The 19,451-nt window shown below is 38.6% G+C and overlaps 1 protein-coding gene across 3 annotated transcripts in view; it reads left to right on the top strand.

Moving 5' to 3' along the window:
- PBX4 (PBX homeobox 4) overlaps nucleotides 1–19,234 on the top strand; it is a 45,279-nt gene extending 26,045 nt beyond the window's left edge. For 2 of the 3 annotated variants that reach the window (XM_087710678.1, XM_087710680.1), the window contains exons 3-9: nucleotides 7,398–7,639; nucleotides 8,791–8,981; nucleotides 10,988–11,123; nucleotides 13,222–13,378; nucleotides 16,043–16,149; nucleotides 17,453–17,539; nucleotides 18,437–19,234. In XM_087710678.1, coding sequence (XP_087566804.1) covers nucleotides 7,398–7,639; nucleotides 8,791–8,981; nucleotides 10,988–11,123; nucleotides 13,222–13,378; nucleotides 16,043–16,149; nucleotides 17,453–17,539; nucleotides 18,437–18,529 — 1,013 coding nt within the window. In that variant the 3' untranslated portion in view covers nucleotides 18,530–19,234. The remainder of the gene's footprint in view (nucleotides 1–7,397; nucleotides 7,640–8,790; nucleotides 8,982–10,987; nucleotides 11,124–13,221; nucleotides 13,379–16,042; nucleotides 16,150–17,452; nucleotides 17,540–18,436) is intronic. The other variant, XM_087710679.1, reaches the window with a different exon arrangement.
- Nucleotides 19,235–19,451: the final 217 nt, after the last annotated feature.

Below are 19,451 nucleotides of genomic sequence, written 5' to 3'. Positions count from 1 at the left end.
GGAAGAGAAAAATCTGGATTGGAAAATGAGCCTCAACAAATTGCATATCATTCTTGTTTTGGCACCAGTGCTCTCATACAGTTCATTACAGCACTGCAGCATGTTAATTAATGATATGTAAATATATTGCAATGATTGCATTTGCATATTGATTGAGGTCTCAGTACCTTAGGTTGTGATGTGTTTTAATTAAGAGCTAATTAGAAATGATGGGAATTTCACTTGGCTCAGCCTAATTATTTTCCATTTTAATGAATATGTAGAGAGTGTTATGATTAGGAATCAGAACAATCCATGGCATATTAGTATATACGACTGCACAGGTTCTTAGGGTTTTATGGTGCTCACAATCGTCCATTAAAAACATCCATAAAAATTAAGGCTGCCAACCAATGGAAAGATTTCTTGAACTATTACTAATTTAATTGATTAATTAGATGATTGGGATAAATATTAAAGTAATTGGTTCAAGTAATATTTTGAGGTTATTTAATGAAGATAGCAGTTTCTCTCCGCTAATTAACAGAGACAAATCTACTCTTTTGTTTGGAAAAAATATTACCTAGTTCACTTACATAGTAACTTGAGTTAACATGCAATAAAAAACCCACATTGTTGGCTGTAATGAACAATTTAATTTAATGCTTTAGGCCTTAATAAAAATTATTCATGAATTAGATGCCTTAGCTTTTTTTTAAAAGGCTGTCTAGAAGTTTGATGATCTGAATAGTCATAGGAACCCAAGTGTAGATTCTCTCAATGCTCTGATACAACTGATGGTATTGCAATGATGGATATAGCATAGACAAATCTAATGGTGGTGCTATATTGGTGAGAGTATTTATTGTAAACAATATCTTTCACCTGGGAAAGCTTTTCCAAACATCTGTAATTGGATTCTTTCTTTTAGAACCTATTAATTTGTAAACCTGAAAAAGAATCAGGTTATGTCTAATAAATTCATCAAAGAAAATATATTTTTTATATCTGGAGAAGAACTAGATGTAGTAGACCTTGGCCTAGATATACACCTTGGCCAATGGATCTCAATGGAAGGTGATACAGTAAAGAAAATTCAACAGTGTGTTAAATATGATTGGCAGGCATTCAGCAAGCTAAGTATAATTTTCAAGAACAGTCTTCCCCTATGCCTGAAGAGAAAAGTTTTCGATCACTCCCTTTAAAGTGGTAAACTCTTTGGAGAGGCCTTGGACTCTGTTTTAATTGAGTCCAAGGACAAACAGAAGATTCTACCATCGGTCACTAAAAAGCCTGACCGCAAAGGAAATTCCTTCTTCCACAGGCAGCCCTTTTGGGCCGCAGAACCCCCAGTCCCATCTGGGGGATTTAACCGGTCGTACTCCCAATCCCAGGATCGTGCCCAAGACAGACCATCGTATAGGGACAAAAATAGGCAGTAGGGCAACCGAAGGTCCTTCCAAGGGGGGTACTCCAACCGTTCCTTTCAGAAGACTAAGTGACCAGTCTCCTCCCATAGGCGGTCATCTTCAACTCTATGCTGCACAATGGGAGGAGACAACGACAGACACTTGGATTCTGAATACGGTCTGCCATGGCTTGATCCTGGAATTCCTCTCGACTCCTCCATGGACCTTTGTCCGTTGTCCCATTCCCAAATCTGCCCATGAGCTCCAGCTGATGCGAGCAGAGGTAGGGCATTTGCTGGAGATAGTGGCCACCGAGACAGTTCCCAGATGTCAAGAGGGCAGGGGGTTCTACTCGATCCTCTTCCTAGTCCCAAAGTCATTGGAGTGTGTGTGTGAGGGCAATCTTGGACCTCAAAAAACTCAACATCCATATAAAGTACAAGCGTTTCAAGATGCAATCTCTTCAAAACATACTGGATTGCATCAGGCAGGGCGACCTCCTAACTTCCATCGATTTGAAGGAGGCATACCTGCATGTTCCCATCAATCCAGCGCATTGCAGGTTTCTGAGGTTCCAGTTTGCCAACCAACACTATCAGTACAGAGGCCTCCCCTTCCGCATCGCAAGTTTCTGAGGTTCCAGTTTGCCAACCAACACTATCAGTACAGAGCCCTCCCCTTTGGACTCTCATCGGCTCCTCGGACATTCACCAAACTTCTGGTGGCCATCGCAGCTCATCTCCAATCCCTCCCGGTGAGGCTAGAATGCTACCTGGATGACGTCCTCATCCATTCATCGTCCAAGGGGCAGGCCCAGAGAGACCTCGACATCACCATCCATGCTCTCCAATGTCACAGGCACTGACTGAAAACATTACCACCAGGCAATCTTGACAAGAGCCACCTGACTTCAAAATCCAGGATTGAACATCTCGGTACGGTGATCGACTCCAAGAGCTGCAAGGTCTTCTTCACACAAGAGAGAGTGGACAGCATCAGATCTCTGGTAAGACGCATCAAAACGACTGGTTCAGCGTCCATTGTGTCTCTCTCCCAGTTGCTGGGGAAACTAATTTCGTGCATTGCCTTGGTACCTTGGGCGCGCCTGCATGTGTGGGAGCTTCAATGGTTCCTCCTGCCAATCCAAAGACGCAAGGCCAGCAATTCCAAGAGGGTGATTCGCCTTCCCCAGAGGGTGATCTAGTTGCTCAGGTGGTGGCAGTTGGAGGCCCTGCAACAGGGGTCCTTTTTCAAGGAACCAGAGCGCCTGGTCATAACAATGGATGCCAGCCTATATGGCTGGGGCGCTCATCTCCAGACTTACATCATACAAGACAGGTGGTCGCAGACAGAGCTCACCCACAATATAAATTGGTTGGAGCTCCAGGCCGCCAGGCTAGCCCTGTGTCATTTTCGCCATCACATCATGGTTTCCGCTGTTCTAATACTGACTGAAAACATTGCCATCAAGGCATACATAAACCACCAAGGCGGCACCCGGTCCCAAGCCCTGATGTCAGAGGCGGAAGCCCTAGGCCGATGGGCAGAACAACACCTTGCATCGCTAATGGCGGACCACATTTCAGGGGAGGACAACATAACAGCGGATTGGCTGAGCAGGACCACCATCAACAGCTCGGAATGGCGACTCCATCCATCGTTGTTCCGTCAATTGTCACAGAGGTTCGGCCTTCCGAGGGTCGACCTGTTCGCCATTCCAGCCAACATGCACCTCCCCCGGTTCTTCACCAGACATCGCAAAGTCCCTGATCGATTCAGGAGAAAGCTCTTTTTGCCGGCTACAAGAGAAGCAGCCATTTTAAGCTGCATAAAGTTGGGACAGACCCCTGAACGGAAGCTGAGCAGGAGAGAGAGTGTGTCGAAATTGATGAGATAAATTTTACTATTATAGAAGAGAATACCCAAAAGACTTAGAGTAAAGTTAAAATTGAAGACAGAAGCGAGTAAGCGACGGATTAGCCTGAATTACAACTATTGTGTTATCTTTTTTTTCCTTTAATTTTGTTTCCTTTTTATAGATGAAATTTTTACAAATGCCTCTTACTTTTTAAATTGGACTGGTCTCTTTTCCCCTTTTATTTTTTCTCATTTTTTGTACTTGTGGATTAAGGATTCCTTTCTTATCTTTTCTTCAACTCACGGCAGGATTGTCCTTTTTAACCATTTTTTTCTTAACTCAAATAAAGTTTAAAGAGAGAGCTAAAAGCAGAGGAAAAAGAAGTAACACTGCCATTTAAAGGCTGGAGGCTTGGTTACATCTGTTATTTCAAGGCCATTGGCTTTGCTTACCAAAAAGATAGAGAAAAAATCACGTCTTGTTTATACAGGTGCTCTTTTGAAATAAAGAGAAATCCCTGAATTGAAAGATTACACTGAATTTATTTGAAATCTAGCAAAAAGTCTTGGATGTCCTAGTGGCAGTATTTACAACTTGGAAAAATGGTGCAATATGAAGAAGAAAAGGAAAAAAACTTTGCAAAGAATTATGCTAGAAACCCAAAAAGTCCTAATAAGCACAGAAAGAATTGAAAGGAATCTGGGGATTATAGAACAAAGAACAGAAAAAAATGGAGGGAAGAGTTGAGAAAACAATGATGAAACTTGAAGATAGAGCTCAAAAAATTGCAGAAAAATATGAACAAAGTGATAATTGTTGATACTGACAGCAAACTGAGAGCGGAGGGAAATGATATGTATGGAATACTGAAAGGAGAGGTAGACGAACTGGATCTCTATCTCATGCTTCAAAGTATAGATGAAGAAAGGGGAGAAAACTTGGCAGAAATAATGAGAGTATCTTTAGCAGAAGCACCAGTGATAACCAAAGGCAAGCTGATGAAAGGAATAGATGGAGAGTTTCGAGTCTTTATAAAATATGCAATGAATAACAAGTTGCAAAGAGAAGTTCACATAAGACATGTCAAGAAAACACTTAGAATACAGATCGTACAAATGGCAAGAGGTGTTGGACTACACTACTACTGGAAGTATACAGGATGATGAAATGAAATGTCACAATAAAATTAAGTTAAACTTAGTTAAACTTTGAGTATTATGTATAAGACAAAGTAATAATAGTTATAGTCAAATAAATGATTAATAATGATAATAATGCATTTATATATACTAGATTGATACATGGAATTTTATATAAGCTGTAAATGAGGACCATGCAGATGAAGTGGAAAAGCTTTTTTATATATAAATGATAAACAATTCCATCCCAATTTTCTATCCACTCCATTCCACTCCATTATTCTATTTTTGTTTTCTAATTCTGCTCCATTACGTTCCAATTCCAAATCCAAATCCAATTCTATTCCTTTCTACTCCACTCCACTATTCTATTCTTATCCTGTTCCTATTCTGTTCCCTTCCATTCAGTTCAATATTCCATTCTATTACATTTTTTTTAATGGAAGAAAGTAATTCCTTTCATTTCTTAATCATTTTTAAGGACTTTAGTTACATCCTGTTATTCCTTTTCGACGATTTGCACCATTTTGGGGATTTTTTCTTGTTAAAGAACAAGGAAAAAGGCTGCTAAGGCAAGCTAAAATAAGGAAGTGTGGACTATCTTTAAAAGAAATGATGGAGAAATATAAGGGCAGAAAGTTGTGGTTCTAGTTTATTATTTTTAGTAATTTGTAGCTTGGTCTGCTTTGCTGTGGGTGAATAAAACTTTCCGATTTTTATGATTCTTAAGTGACGTACAAAAAAGCTACTTTTTGGCTAAAGAAGGGAGTTAAGAAGATGGAAGAGCAAATTATTAGAGATGTATTTGAAAAATCTTTATATAAAATCCATCAGTTTATAGAACAGCTATGCTCCAAGAATGTTAAAAAGACTAAAACTACTTCAGAGATGCAAATACGTGTAGAAAGTTACAAAACCACTGAGGAAATTTCACAAATATCTGACAATGTAGAGGAGTCAACTGTAATTTTGGAATATAAACCTGACACCAAGTTTTATTACGATGGTTTAAATAGAAGCATCTAGAGGTGGGATTCAGCTGGTTTGGCTCAGTTAGGCTGAACTGGCTGGTCCCACCCTTGGGTGGCCTCTCCTGAGGTCATTTTGACATCTCGGCGCTCCTCTAAAAGGCCCCCCACCCACTCCAAGCAAGCGACGTCTGCACAGGCAAAACCCCAAGGCAGCTCTGACAAGACACTTGGAGGAGGTTGGGGCTGGGGCTACTAAACAGGCAGCCAAGCTAAATGCCTGAAGGACCCCATCTATTACCAGGAGTCCAGGTGCCTCAGCGGGCGGTGAATGAGGCCTCGGTTGGGCTTCTTGGCAAACAATGGGCTTTGCAGGGGGCCAATCTAGCACCCGGAGCTGGCTCTGCCCTAAGCAGGCCGGGGGCATCATTGGGGCTCCTGCGAATAGGGGTTCAGGCAGGCTCGCTCCCCGCATGGCACCATGATTCATGAGTTACTGCTGATGCTGCATGGTTACCCAGGTGGCCTCGTGGGCTGTGCCCTTCAGGTGGGCGCCCCTCACACCTCCCCTCCCAGCCACTCCTCACCTGGCCTGAGAAGGTAAGGCCAATGGAGGGGGAGGGAGACCAGCAGCTGTGCTTGGCCAGGACCGCATGTGGTGAGGCTCGACTGTCTTTTGGGCCCGGCTCTCCCACAACTTGACTGGATGGTGGAGGTGCAATGTGAGCACATCTGCTATCAGCCATGGTAGGCAAAGCCCAGCAACTGTGGAGAGTCCGGGTGGGGGTGAGATGTGGGCTGGGGGAGGGGGCCGAGCGGCGGTGGCTCAGCCTTCTCTGCCACCAGCCATGGAAGGAAGGGCAGAGCAGGCGGGGATCGGGGGTTGCGGCCAGCCAGGAAAGCTGAACTGCTGCCCAGCCCAGAGCTGCCAGTGGGTAGGGGTGGGTGGGTTGCCCCTGGCTTGAAGTTCCCAGCCCTTTCTTTCTAAAACTTCCCAAAAGAGGGAGGGGAGGAAGGCCTACCTGATCCCTTTGTTGGACACGGAGCTCTTGTTAACTGGCCTTGCCCTCTGGTCTCTCCGGCATTTCTTCCCCTTAGGCCATCGCAAATACTGCTAATTCCAAACGTGGAGGCATGTGTAGTGTCTGCTTTGCAGAAGCGGGGGGGGGGGGGAGGCCTATCCCAATCAGTGTGTAGCATTGATGTGTTAGATGTATTAGTTTAAAGAAAAATCTGGAGCTTTTTAAAGCATGTATACAAGAAGAAAACAATTATTCTATGAGGGTAATTTGGAGGGAGTGATGTAAATTTAATGAGTTCATTGGAGTTAGTTGGAATTTTTTTAGTCTGAAAGTGAACTTTAAGGTATGTATGCTAAGAAAAAGTTAAAAAAAGATGTATTGGCTGTTTTAATTTTAGAAATGTTTTAAAGAAAAACTTAGTATTTTAAAATGAATGAAAATGATTTTTCCCTTTAAAGAATCTGAAAGAATACAGTGAACTTTGTTAATATAAATGGTGATAGTTTATAAAGATTATCAAGTGCAAATAGAAATACAGATTATTTCAACATCAAGGAAGATAAAGCAGTAATGGTTAAATTGATTGTTCTATTCAAAGAGGAAAATATATTTATGTTTTTTATTTGGATATCACTTCTAGATTTTGTCCTTGTGATGAAAAAAAATGAAACTGACTTTGGTATTGCCGATTAGATAGATTTGTTGTTATAGACATTGTATATTAATATACTATTACACATTATACTAATGTGTTAAAGCAAAAACTTGAGGTTGTATCAAGTTGTACTGTGCTTAAGAGTCAGAAGTCAATGCCTTTTTCTTTCCTCCCTTCCTTGTATCTCATTTCCCCCCCTTTTTTTCGTTTCTTAATTTCCTATTTTATTTTTCTTGATATTTTATACATAAAACAATAAAAGTTATTAATAAGGATGAAATCATGTTTACTAATATCTATGCAAAGAGAAAATGAGGGAAATATTGCATGATAATTAATTGTCTGCTCCTTATTTATATTTATCCAGTGTTAAGTATACGTGGTATTCAGGAAGAAGATCCCCCCGATGCTCAGCTAATGAGACTAGATAACATGTTGCTGGCTGAGGGTGTCTCCGGGCCTGAGAAGCGGGGAAGAGGAGGACCAGCGGCAATAGCAGCAACATCAGGTGGCTGTCCAAATGACAATAGCATTGAACACTCTGACTACAGGGCCAAGCTGTCACAGATCCGACAGATATACCACTCTGAGCTAGAGAAATATGAACAGGTGATCTTTCTGCATGGAAGAGTTATCCTCTCTGTTTTATCCTCTCAATTTAAAACAATTAATTGCTTTTCCTTTGTGGTCACAGATCAGGGAGTATTCAGTTTTATGAAAAGTATAATAACCCTACTATTGTGTGAAATAAACATAACTTGTATAATTTAGGATTGTCTTTTTTTAAAAAAAAAGTTCAAGAGAATGACCTTTCCTGGTTCTCAATTGCATTAAATGTATCTGCAACAATGGTGTTATGAATTTTTTGCTTCGAAAGTGCTCCATTTTACCAGATTTTGCATGAATAGTAGCTTTTCTTATCCAGAAGCTGACAGCAACTTCTATGTTTCATAGGGTGATTTTATTTAAGTTGATTGTTAATATTTTCCCTTTCATTATATTGTACTACTACTACTACTACTACTACTACTACTACTACTACTACTACTACTACTACTACTACTACTGGCATTGTTTCATTATCATATATAGTATCTTGCTATAAATAAAAAAATATATAGAAGTAAATATGTTTGACAACTTGAAAACAGTTGAATATATGTGTATTATTATAAAGAAATAACTATAGGCAATTTTTAGTGAGACCTATCTAATACACTCTACAGCATATTATACAGTAATTATTAAATATCAAATCCAGAATGATAATATCCAATCCATATTTACTGTTGAATTCTTTAGTCTGATTTTAAAGTTATGGTTTAAATGATACAGGTAGTCCTCCACTTACAACCGTTCTTTTAGTGACCGTTTGAAGTTAAAATGACTCTGAAAAAAGTGACATGAACAATTTCCACACTTATAACCCCAGGGTCACATGGTCAACATTTGGATACTTGGCAACTGGCATGTATTTATGACAATTACACTGTTCCAGGGTCGTGTGATCACTGTTTGTAACCTTGCCAGCGAGCTTCGAACAACCAAAGTCAACGCGGGAAGCCAGATTCTCTTAACAACTGTGACAAAAAGGAGTCGTAAAATTGGAAAAACTCACTGAACAACTGCCTTGCTTATCAGCAGAAATCTTGGGCTCAGTTGTAGTCATAGGTGGAGGGCTACCTATAGTTATGCAGTCAGATCTGATTCAAGAGACCTTTTGCTTCAGTTTAATGTACTTACTTTATACTTATTTCCAGGCCTGCAGTGAGTTCACCACTCATGTTATGAACCTCCTTCGGGAACAGAGTAGAACAAGGCCAATCTCGCCCAAAGAAATAGAGCGTATGGTGAATATAATTCATGGAAAATTCAGCACCATACAGATGCAGCTGAAACAAAGTACGTGCGAAGCAGTGATGATTTTGCGTTCAAGATTTCTTGATGCAAGGTAATACATGATCAAGACTATTTCCTGTGTCCAAGATACTGATAATACAAAACACTATAAGCGTTTTACAGTAGGCACATAAGGCGAGTTAACATCGGAACATATTGGAAATACAGAAAATAAGCTATGTTCCTAATCATTGCTGTTTAATCTTATTTATACCTTAAGTTTGGGGTTCAACAGTAATGATACTCGAAGCTTGGGTGTGTGTGTTTGCAATTAACAGATTTCATGATTAGCCACATTGATGAGATTATATGAACATTGGCAGCTGAATTATATTTGCCATGTTTGCACAATTTGGGGATCCACAGTATTGAATTATAAAAGTCAACTTTGAACTTTCCATAATTTACATATGGTTTTGGAGAAGCTTTCCTATCAGTTGTTACTTGGTCTTTCTAATGACATGAGCATATTAACATTTTATTTATTTAAAACATTTATAAATCTGCCCATCTTATAGCCAAGTTTGGCCAGCGCCAAGTTATTTTACCTTAAAAATTTACATTAAAATCTTTAAAATATTATAAATGCATTAAAACAACAACAAAAAACCCTGGAGCTAATCTTATAGTTAATTATCTCAGGACTTGGTGGAAAAGCCAGGTATTCAAAGCTTTACAGAAGGCTAAAAGGATGAAAATCTGCTGAACCTCAGGGGTAGAGTGTTCCATATAGCAGAGGTATGCTTCTTAGCTTCCATCAGATGGCAATATTTAGGAGCAAGGAGCATGCCCACCCTATCTGACCTGGTAAAATGGGTAGATGTCCTTAGGAAAGGAGTCCCACATATAATCCGGCCCTGTATCATATAGGGCTTTGAAGGTGACGACCAGTACCTTGAATTGCACCTTGGAAAGGTACTGGACATCTTTCATATGTTCCACGTTATATATGTAATGCCTCATGCAATAGAGGCGTTACATATGCAAACCTAGTGGCACCCATGAAAATGTGCGCTATTACATTCTGGACCAGTTTCCAGGTGATTGTCTGTGTAGAACGTATTGTGGTAACCCAAATAGGAGATGACCAAGGCATGGATGACCCTTCCTGATCCAGGAAAAGGTGCAATAGGTGAATCTGTTCAAAGGCCTCCCTAGTCACAGATGCCACCTGCTGCCACCTTGCTTTTTAAAAACCTGTTAAGGGTAAAACAGAGCAATGATGGATGGGATGGGAACTGAAGGTATGAAACTCATAAACACTAGTTAATCTGTAGGCAGTTGTGGTATGAGTAGTGATGTTTTTAATTTTGAATTATACACTTTAAAATTTGTGGAATTTTGTATTTATATTCGTAGATCACTTTGGGAGTACTGTTTAATATGTGCAGAACAGTAATCTTGACTGTACTTTTAGTTTCAACTTTTAATTACAGCATGCTCCCTTTTTATATTTCTATTTGGCTAAAGCCATAAAAGTTCTATTGCTTATATTTTTGCATTTATATTTTAATTTTTGCTTTAGAATGAATGATGTGGAAAGCTTGGGGGGGGGGGAAGCTGGGAAAGCTTAAGCAAGAGTAGTCACTCCATGGTTTGGTCAGGATACTCAAACTTTTAATAATTTTCCTGTAATCCTTACTGCCTTTTCCTCCAGTCCTTGGGATAGTCTATATTTTATATTAATATAACCCTCGTATCCACAAGAGCTTAAAGACTTGGCTCTGCCAGTTGGCCTGGGCTCCAAATGGGGGAGTTCCATGCTGGAGATGGCTGCTGAATTGATGGCAGACTGCATCTCCCCCCCTCCCCTCGCTCTCTGCTCTCTACTTGTTCATCTTTCTTTTTTGGTAATCATATAGTTGCATTTCTCATTATATTTTTTTCATTATTTATTTTATTGCTCTATTATCTTCTGTTCACATTCTTTTCATTACTTAGCATTGTAAGCTGCCTAGAGTAGCTCATGTCGAGATAGGCAGCAAATAAATTTAACAACTAAGTAAATATATTTTAGTTTAATATTGGGCTTTATGAATAATTCCAATCTATTCTCAGGCGAAAGCGACGTAACTTCAGCAAGCAGGCAACAGAAGTATTGAATGAATATTTTTATTCTCATCTGAGTAATCCTTACCCCAGTGAAGAAGCCAAAGAAGAACTAGCAAAGAAAGGAGGCATTACAGTCTCACAGGTAGGCTGTGTAGATAAAAACAGATGGATTTCTGATTTCTAAAAACGAGGGACCAATAATGTTTCCTCATCCCAGCAATCTTGGGAAGCCCAGATACAATCTGATACTGTCACTTCACCTGATAAATCTAATTTACATAGAATATTTTCATGCTACTTCCACGTTCTTTTAAAGATATACACGATAGACAGTTCTTGAAAATTCAGGAGGTTGCATGCTTTTTTGTAGTTTTGAACCAAACTAATATAGGTCCTTTTTAATAGAATTTTTCAAATTCTTTTTTTTTTCTCTTCTTGGCCAGCATGGCTACTTCTACTTTTGTTGAATTGTATATTAATGTATAAACTATTAGTATGGCTTTTGTTTTAGTTTAAAATTTTATCTAAATTCTCTAATTTAATTCAATATTTTTCTTGGTCATGATTTTATAATTTAATAAACAATTTTAAATCAAACTTCACAGAATTAGAATTATGAGTACAAGCGTAGTGGACTTTTGTCCCAGACATTGTTATATTATTGCCAGACTCAGGTCTCTGTCCAATTCATTTTTTAAAAATGGTTACACCTTGCCACATGATTTGTGTATTCAGAATGGCTTTTTATTAAATTTACTAGGTACCTACATTTCATAAAAGTTGGTAGAATCGTACAAGCTAATCTTCAATGACTTTCATTAGATTAAAAATCCAAGTTTTGCTACAGTTCTTAAGTCTGTCATTAGATTTTAAGAGTCTTTTCTTTGGTGTCTAATAGAAGAAAATATATGTCTCTCAGAGTTCAATTATGGAGTCCTTAATGCTCCATGAGAGCTTGGTTTTAGAACAGTACTAGCTAGCACTGAATGTATTACCTAGTCTGGTAATGAAATATCTTCAAGCATTCAACCGAGCTCAGAATCTTTGGTTAATTTATTGAAAATAAATCTAATAGCTTACGTACAAAGCAGTGGTGGGTTGCAGACGGTACACCCCGGTACGGGTGTACCGGAGCCTGCCCAGAGCACTGGGTACCATTCCGGTACAGTGCTTCAGAGGGCCCACCAGCCTGCCCACGCTCCTTACCTGTCTTTAAAGTCTTTGGTGCTTCCACGCATGCGTACAGCGCCTGTGAGATGCTCCGTGAAGCAGCTGGAGTGTCACAGAGGTGTCGCTGGACAGTAAAAACCAAGGTATTTATGGCCAATGTACATGCACTAAAATAGATTAGAACAACAGTCCCTCAAAGTTATGACTTGGCTCTGGATGCCTTTTGAAGTCAATTCCAAAAGAAATTCACCTAGTTCCCTTGTTAATAATCTGCATGCATATGAAATCATTTCTATTTAATCCAATATTTTAATGTACTGAGATGTCAGGCTATATTAATCAAATGTATTTTTGTGGTTTTTATCAGTATTTTATATTCAGCTAAGTTTTTAAACTATCATTTGATAAGTTTTCAATTGCTGTTACCTGATTTGGATATCATTTTATTGTTACTTGGAGTTAATATATCATATACTCATGGGAGTTCATATATTTGTAATATGGATTTTATTGGTATACAACAAAGATATTGAGGAGGTGGCATATAGCACAATAACAAAAAAAAATTAAGCTCAATTTTTTTTTGTCATAGCAGTTTTTAATATCTTTTTAAGAGGATTTTTAAAGCACAAATTCATGTTTCTGCTAAAGGATTTCTGATATTTTAAATAGATGTGGCAGGGATATTTATTTTTATCTCACTTTTACACACACACACACACACACACACGGTGGCAACCTATCAATATTCCTTCCTCCTCCTGTTTTTCTCACAACAATAATCCTGTGAGATGAATTGAGTGAGAAAGAATGACTGACCCAAACCCACCAAGCCAGTTTTTCCTGCCTAAGGTGAGAGTATAACTCACAGTTTTTTTGGTTCATAGGGCAGCACCTTAACCACCATACCAAACTTTACCCGGCTGGATGCTGTAGAAACTTAAAGATGACTATATTTTGTCTACTTTCATAATAGCCTTGCTTGGTCTTCCTACCCTTTAAAGATAATACTAACTGACGAGATAACATGATTTGTTTACATACTAACGGGAATTATTATTGTGTTACAGGTCTCCAACTGGTTTGGTAACAAGAGAATCCGCTACAAGAAAAATATGGGAAAATTCCAGGAAGAGGCCAATATTTATGCAGCCAAAACAGCAGTAGATGCTACCAATGTGGTAGCTCAGGGGAACCAAACAAGCTCTCCCCCAACCCCAAATTCTGGTGAGTATAAAACATTGCAGTTAAAGAGGGACACCTGCTGGGGAAACCAGCAATAAAAAAATAACACTACTCAGACAATGAAAACAAATGAGTGAATCAACCTGGTGTTTTTGTAAGTGGCTTAGAAACTATATGTTTATGTTCTTTTGTTGTTGTTTTCAGCCTTCCTAGTTGTTTTACGTTAGGATATAATAACGGGGGGGGAAAATCCAGATCTTGAGTACAAGCAGACTCTTCTGAGTGAATTAAAACTGATTGAAGCAAAAAAACTAATTTAAAACTATATTAAAAAAATTAAAAAGGCCCCCTTGTTGGCAAACCTGATTAGACAATAGGATATGCTATTTAGTGCTTTCTGTTTCCTCAGACGAAAAATTTGCTTGAAACACTTTGGGAATTCAGATTGTTTTGCTATCCCATATATATTCATTAAAGTATGAGTTAATGACTTTCCATAAAACATTATGTTTCAAAATTTGTTTCATTTTCATTTTCTGCTGAACGAATGGTACCAGTCCCTGAAATTACAGCTATTACAGTGCCCCCCCCCCCAATGGCCTACACTTAATGACTGCAGGAGCACTTATTCCTCCATCTGCCTATTTTCCTCCAATCTCTTTTTGCTGGTGTACACAGTAGCACTCCTCACTGATGCTGGTGGTGCTAGGGCTCAACCAGAAGCCTGGTGCCTTCAGCAGTCTCCTCTGGCCACCCCCAACTGGCCATCTCAGCTCCTAGGCTTTAGCTGCCCCCACCACCCTGAGCTCCATAGGCCTTGTCATGCCCAGCTGACCTTTGCCTCAAGGACTGTAGTTCAGCCCTTGTGCTGCCAGCAGCACCGAGAGTACCACTGTACAGAACAGCCAAAGGACAGAGATGGGTAAGGAGATAGCCAGGTGAGGGGAGTTGAAGAGCAGGCAGTCCCTTACCTTATTAAGGCTCAGGGCTGAGAAGGACCAAGCTGCGAATGGCTTGTATAGCGATGGATCCTTGCCAATGACCAGTAACATTTGGTTAATGATGGTAATGGGGACTGCCAGGATTGCAGTTGCTTTATGTGATGTCATGCTTGACATCTGCATTATTTTGCAATGAAAATTCTGGTCTCAATTACCATAGTAACTTGGGGACTACCTGTACTTGTTTTTTTCTCTGTATTCAGGACATGTAGATTATTTATTTATTTTGTTATATCTGGCTACCATTTATGGACTTTCTGCTGGACTGAAAGAGATTTAGTTATAGATAAATGGAATATACAATAAAGAGATAAATGTTTGTATCTTTAGAGAGAATGAAGAGTTACTAAATTTGTTTAATACTTGTTATAATGAAACCACTTCTGTATATCTTTTCTCTTTAATATATAATTTTTTCTCTTTTTTCTTGCACTTTGTACTCCTCTCTATTTGCCTTTTCTTTTTCTTTATATTAGATTTTACTATTATAAAAATTAACTTAACAAACATAACATAATCTGGATGACAATTGCCACAGCCCCACTCCTGCCCTGAGATATCAGCTGATGCCACACCTGAAACACACACTGAAACCTGGCTGGGCAAAGCTCTGAGAGAGACACCCTCCCTCCCTTGAGCTCAGTCAGATCTCAGAAATATGCACCAGTTCTCTCCTCTATCTCATCTATTATATGTAATATATATTATTAGTAACATCTTATTGATTATGTAGAGTAATATGTTACTACTTGGTGTTGAATTAGTAATATAGATTATTGATTTGTATGCTTTGAGAAAACTCATCAGACTTGTATACTGTAGTAATTATTTTTTTTAAAAAAAGATGCATTTTTAAAAACTGTTTAACTTATTGAATCTTAGTCTTCTTAAAAGCAGAAAATCACTTAAAAATCACATCCCTCTTATAAAGCTATAGATTGCAGTGATATATCTGAGGTAATAATATAATCCTTTCTGAATGAGGTGCTGCATCAAACTAACAAGGCACCCTGGCATATTTTATACTTATCAATTGGAAGTGTTGATGAGTTTGCTACACTGCAGGAGAGCTCTGAATGGAGAAAGCTTGGGAACCTCTGATATTATTCTGTACCACTTTATATATAAGGAACTTCAAAGGTGGCCTTTGAAGAAACTTCAGAGTTTCTGGGGATAGTTTATAATTTTACCCACTCCTCACTTAGCAACGACCTCACCTAGCAACCATTTGCAAATATGATGGTAATAAAATATCTCTTTTCTGACCAATGTGCACATTTATGACTAAATTTTGTATACCTGGCAATAAGGCATACCAGAGTGTGAGTAATGCTAGTGTAGCTGCACAAGAACTGTATCTGAATAAGAGAGCAGCAACCAATGATCTTTTCAGTATCTCTGTCAAGAGATACTTAATGATAATTTCACTTGGTCGATCATTTCTACCCAATTATTCGATTGCACTGAGATGGCAGAATGGAAAGAGAGAAGAATTTGAACTGGATTCTTAAAATAACCTGAACTGTATTTGGTCAAGATCTATTCACTAAGCCCTAGAAATTGAGTACTTTACATGATAGAAAGTGATAGACTGTGGAATCAGATTTCAAGCACAACAGGTGCTTGGGCTATCATTGATGACAAATTGCATGAAAATGAATAGTTGCACACATAACTTTAGGTAACTTATTTTTTTCCTCTTCAGGTTCCTCTGGGTCATTTAAAATGACAAATTCTGGAGATTCCTTTATAAACCTGCAGTCACTAAGTTCTTACCAGAATTCACCAGTGGGAGCCAATGTGCAGTCTCAGGTAAGTGGAACTATGTCAGGTTAACAATCCTCTGTAGCCATAAATATTTTAATCCCCATAAATACTTCAATCCAAGTGCCCATTGTAAGGTATACAGATTTTAAGATTTCCTGAAGGCATTACAGTAAAATATCTAAAGGTAGTCCTTGAATTATTACCAGTAATTTAACGACTGTTCCCATTTATAGCGATCACAGAATGAGTCCTTGATGGTCAGTAGAACACCCCTGGCCATTGTAAATGTCCTCTTCTCCTGGTCATATAAGTGCATATAGGACAGTTGGCAACTGTCACAGGTTTACAACTGGTTGTAGCATTTCGGGATCACACAACTGTAATTTGTGACTTTTTTGCCAGTTTCCAGCAAAAAAGTCATTTAAATGAATGCATTTGTTTAACATTTGCTGCGTTTGCTTAATGACAATAGTGAAAAATATTAGAAAAAAACTTCTGGTCACGTGGGAGCCTCAACTTATGACTTTATCAGCTTATGCCTGTATTTCTGGTCCCAATTGTGGTTAGAAGTCAAGGACTATCTGAATCTATAGCTACTAGAAGATAGGTTATGACTCTTCAAATGCTTCTTTGGGCAAGGAAAGATTTGAACTTTTCTGTACTGGACTACAACTGGTCTGCCATTTAAATTTTGGGCTAAATAAGGTTGATTCTGTGCCTGACCTGAACCTTTACAAGGATTAGTATATAGTATATATAGTATATATTAGTATATGACCGCAATTAGGACCAGAACTTCCAGCACCCAAATTCTGACCATGTGAGTGCAGGGATGCCACAATGGGCATAAAGGCAAGGACCATCATAAGTCATTTTTTCAATTCCATTTAACTTCAGTTTTTCAATGAATGGTCATACGTCAAGGACTACCTAAATGTGGCCCGAATGTTCATTACTGTAATGTTGTTAATATTCTCTTCTGGATTTCAGAGGGAAAAATAATATACATGTTCAGTCAAAAGAAATGTTGCTATACATGCCAAAGTAAGAGAATGGGATCTTGGGTGTTTTTTCTTTTTTTAATTTTCTTTTCCCAAAATTTGTGGGCCCTGAGAAACTCGTTCATTATTTTGGAAAAAAAATCTTATTATGTTAATAGCAATATCCTAAGCTCCTATATTGCAGAAAAGCAATATAAGTAGTTATAAGTTGAGAATAAATGTGCAGCCCAGCTGGACACTAAAAGGTCACAGAAAGGAAAATAATGGGGTTTGGGGCAGTAAATATAGCATTTACATAACTCTTGGCACTTTTTTGTTTGCTTGACAAATTGGTCGTACTGTTACAGATGGATTCCTTACACCATGTCATACACCAGGCAGGAAGATATGACAGCATTGTGGGAAACCCCTTATATTCGACACAGCGCATTGATGTAAGGAGCTTCTGATTTTGAAACTGAATGTCTTGAGCTGTGGAAGTCTGACATGGCAATGTTGGTTAATGTAACTACCTCTGCAGATGCAATTATAATAGAACTCTATTGCGGCATTAACTGTGGTGTTGCTAGCACCTTGCCATAAGACTGCTGCTTCAAAGAGTGGGGGAAATAGGCATCCTGTTGCCAGTTTTTATTATTCAGGGATTTTTAAAAAAATCCCTCATGTTTAAATTGTAAGAAAACCTTTCTCTGTATCATTCACGGTACTGCGAAGAACCATGAATGGTTAGGGATGCTCAGAAAGAGAAGCTGGCTCACCTATTCATCCATATTGGCCCAGTGAATTAGAAGGAAGCATCTTTTCAATCCCCTCCTATTGGAGGAGAGTGTTCCCAGTTGAAAGAAGAGACTGCAGGAGAAAGTGAGAGAGAGAAAGCAAAAGCATGCACAGCAACTAGCCTCCAGTGAAATCCACACACTGGCTTTGGATTGGTCTGCGTTTGTGAACAGAAAGATATGTGCGAGTGTATTCTTCCATCCTGTACTCTGAATTGTTTGAGAATCAACAGGCAGTAAAGCTTTAACTATTTAGACAAATTAGCAGAAGAAATTGGGCAAGAGGAAAGGAGTCCCATTTGGGAGAAAGAGAAGCCATGAAACAAATGCAGCAAAAGCTGCAGTTACTCAATATTTTACCTTCTGTGCCCCAGAAAGTGAATTACGTGTGAAGATGTTTACTATGAGACTAATCATAATGGAACAAAGTCTGTGTGTTGCACATGGCATAATGCTCTCCTATTGTGATTTGGGAAATCATTATCAGAGTGATTTAAGAGACAAGTAGTAGCACCTTGTGGACTTAACAACAAAATGCCTTTATTCCCTCTTCAGGCTAATGGCAGCTGGCAGGACGCTACTACCCCTTCATCAATCACTTCACCTACTGGAGATCCAGGAAGCATTAATTCAGATGCATCTAATTAAATGTTTTAGGACCTGTTGAGGAGAGGAAAGAGGTCATTAGTGTATCTTGTCAATGTTGCTCTTTTTTTGCCAATACTTTTGATTCTACAACTTGACACACACACAGCTAATTACCTCAGATAAAATAAAAAGAAAAATGAAAACCAATGGAAGATTGTGATTATATATGGACACCTCTCTACCTCTCGGCATGATGTGCTTGAGTTCTTCTTACGTCTGCCCTTTGGGTTCTAAAAGAACTGGCTTCATTTACCAAAACAAATTGTTTTTAAAAAAAACGAATTACCACTTTTATGCTTAAGAGTTGACTCCATTTTTCCAGTTTTAAAAAATGCAACTGATTTTAGTTTCTATGTGTTTTTACTATAAAAATTCTGTTTTAGATGCTAGTTACTAACAAATAGCCCCTCTTGTATTGTAATTGTATGCGTTATCTGTATTGTAATTTTCTAGAGGAAGACTCTATCTTTGAACTCATTAACCAGAACAGGCTATTGCTTTACCAAAATGATTATTGGACTTTGCTCTTTGAATAGAAACTTCATCTTCTGTCACTCTCATGTAGCTCTAATTTAATGTCTTAGAGTATACACAGACTTGTCTGTGAATAGATTTTTGTACATCTAGGAAAATGTTAGTAGCAAAGTCATCACTTTCAGTTTAAATTTATCAAAGAATAAACTTCCAAAGTCTTTTTTTCCTTTCTGCCTTTTTCCAAGATTTCCTTCATGTTGATGGATGGTATTTACCAGTAGATTGGGGTAAAAATAAGAGATTGGTTCACACTGCAGTCTTTTGTATGTCTACTCAGAGATATCCCATCCATGTAATTGGAGACCTTTTGGCCCTCTAACTCTTTGTAATATGCAACAACCGGCTTCCCATAGTCATGTTAACTGACACCCTTGAGAATTAATGTAAC

This window comes from Thamnophis sirtalis, unplaced genomic scaffold (genome assembly GCF_051295495.1).
Source record: "Thamnophis sirtalis isolate CommonGarterSnake01/CBP01778 unplaced genomic scaffold, rThaSir2_p1.2 scaffold_3, whole genome shotgun sequence".
In the NCBI taxonomy this organism is placed as follows: domain Eukaryota; kingdom Metazoa; phylum Chordata; class Lepidosauria; order Squamata; family Natricidae; genus Thamnophis; species Thamnophis sirtalis.
Note: the sequence above shows the minus strand (reverse complement) of the source record. Positions and strands in the feature narration are given on the sequence as shown.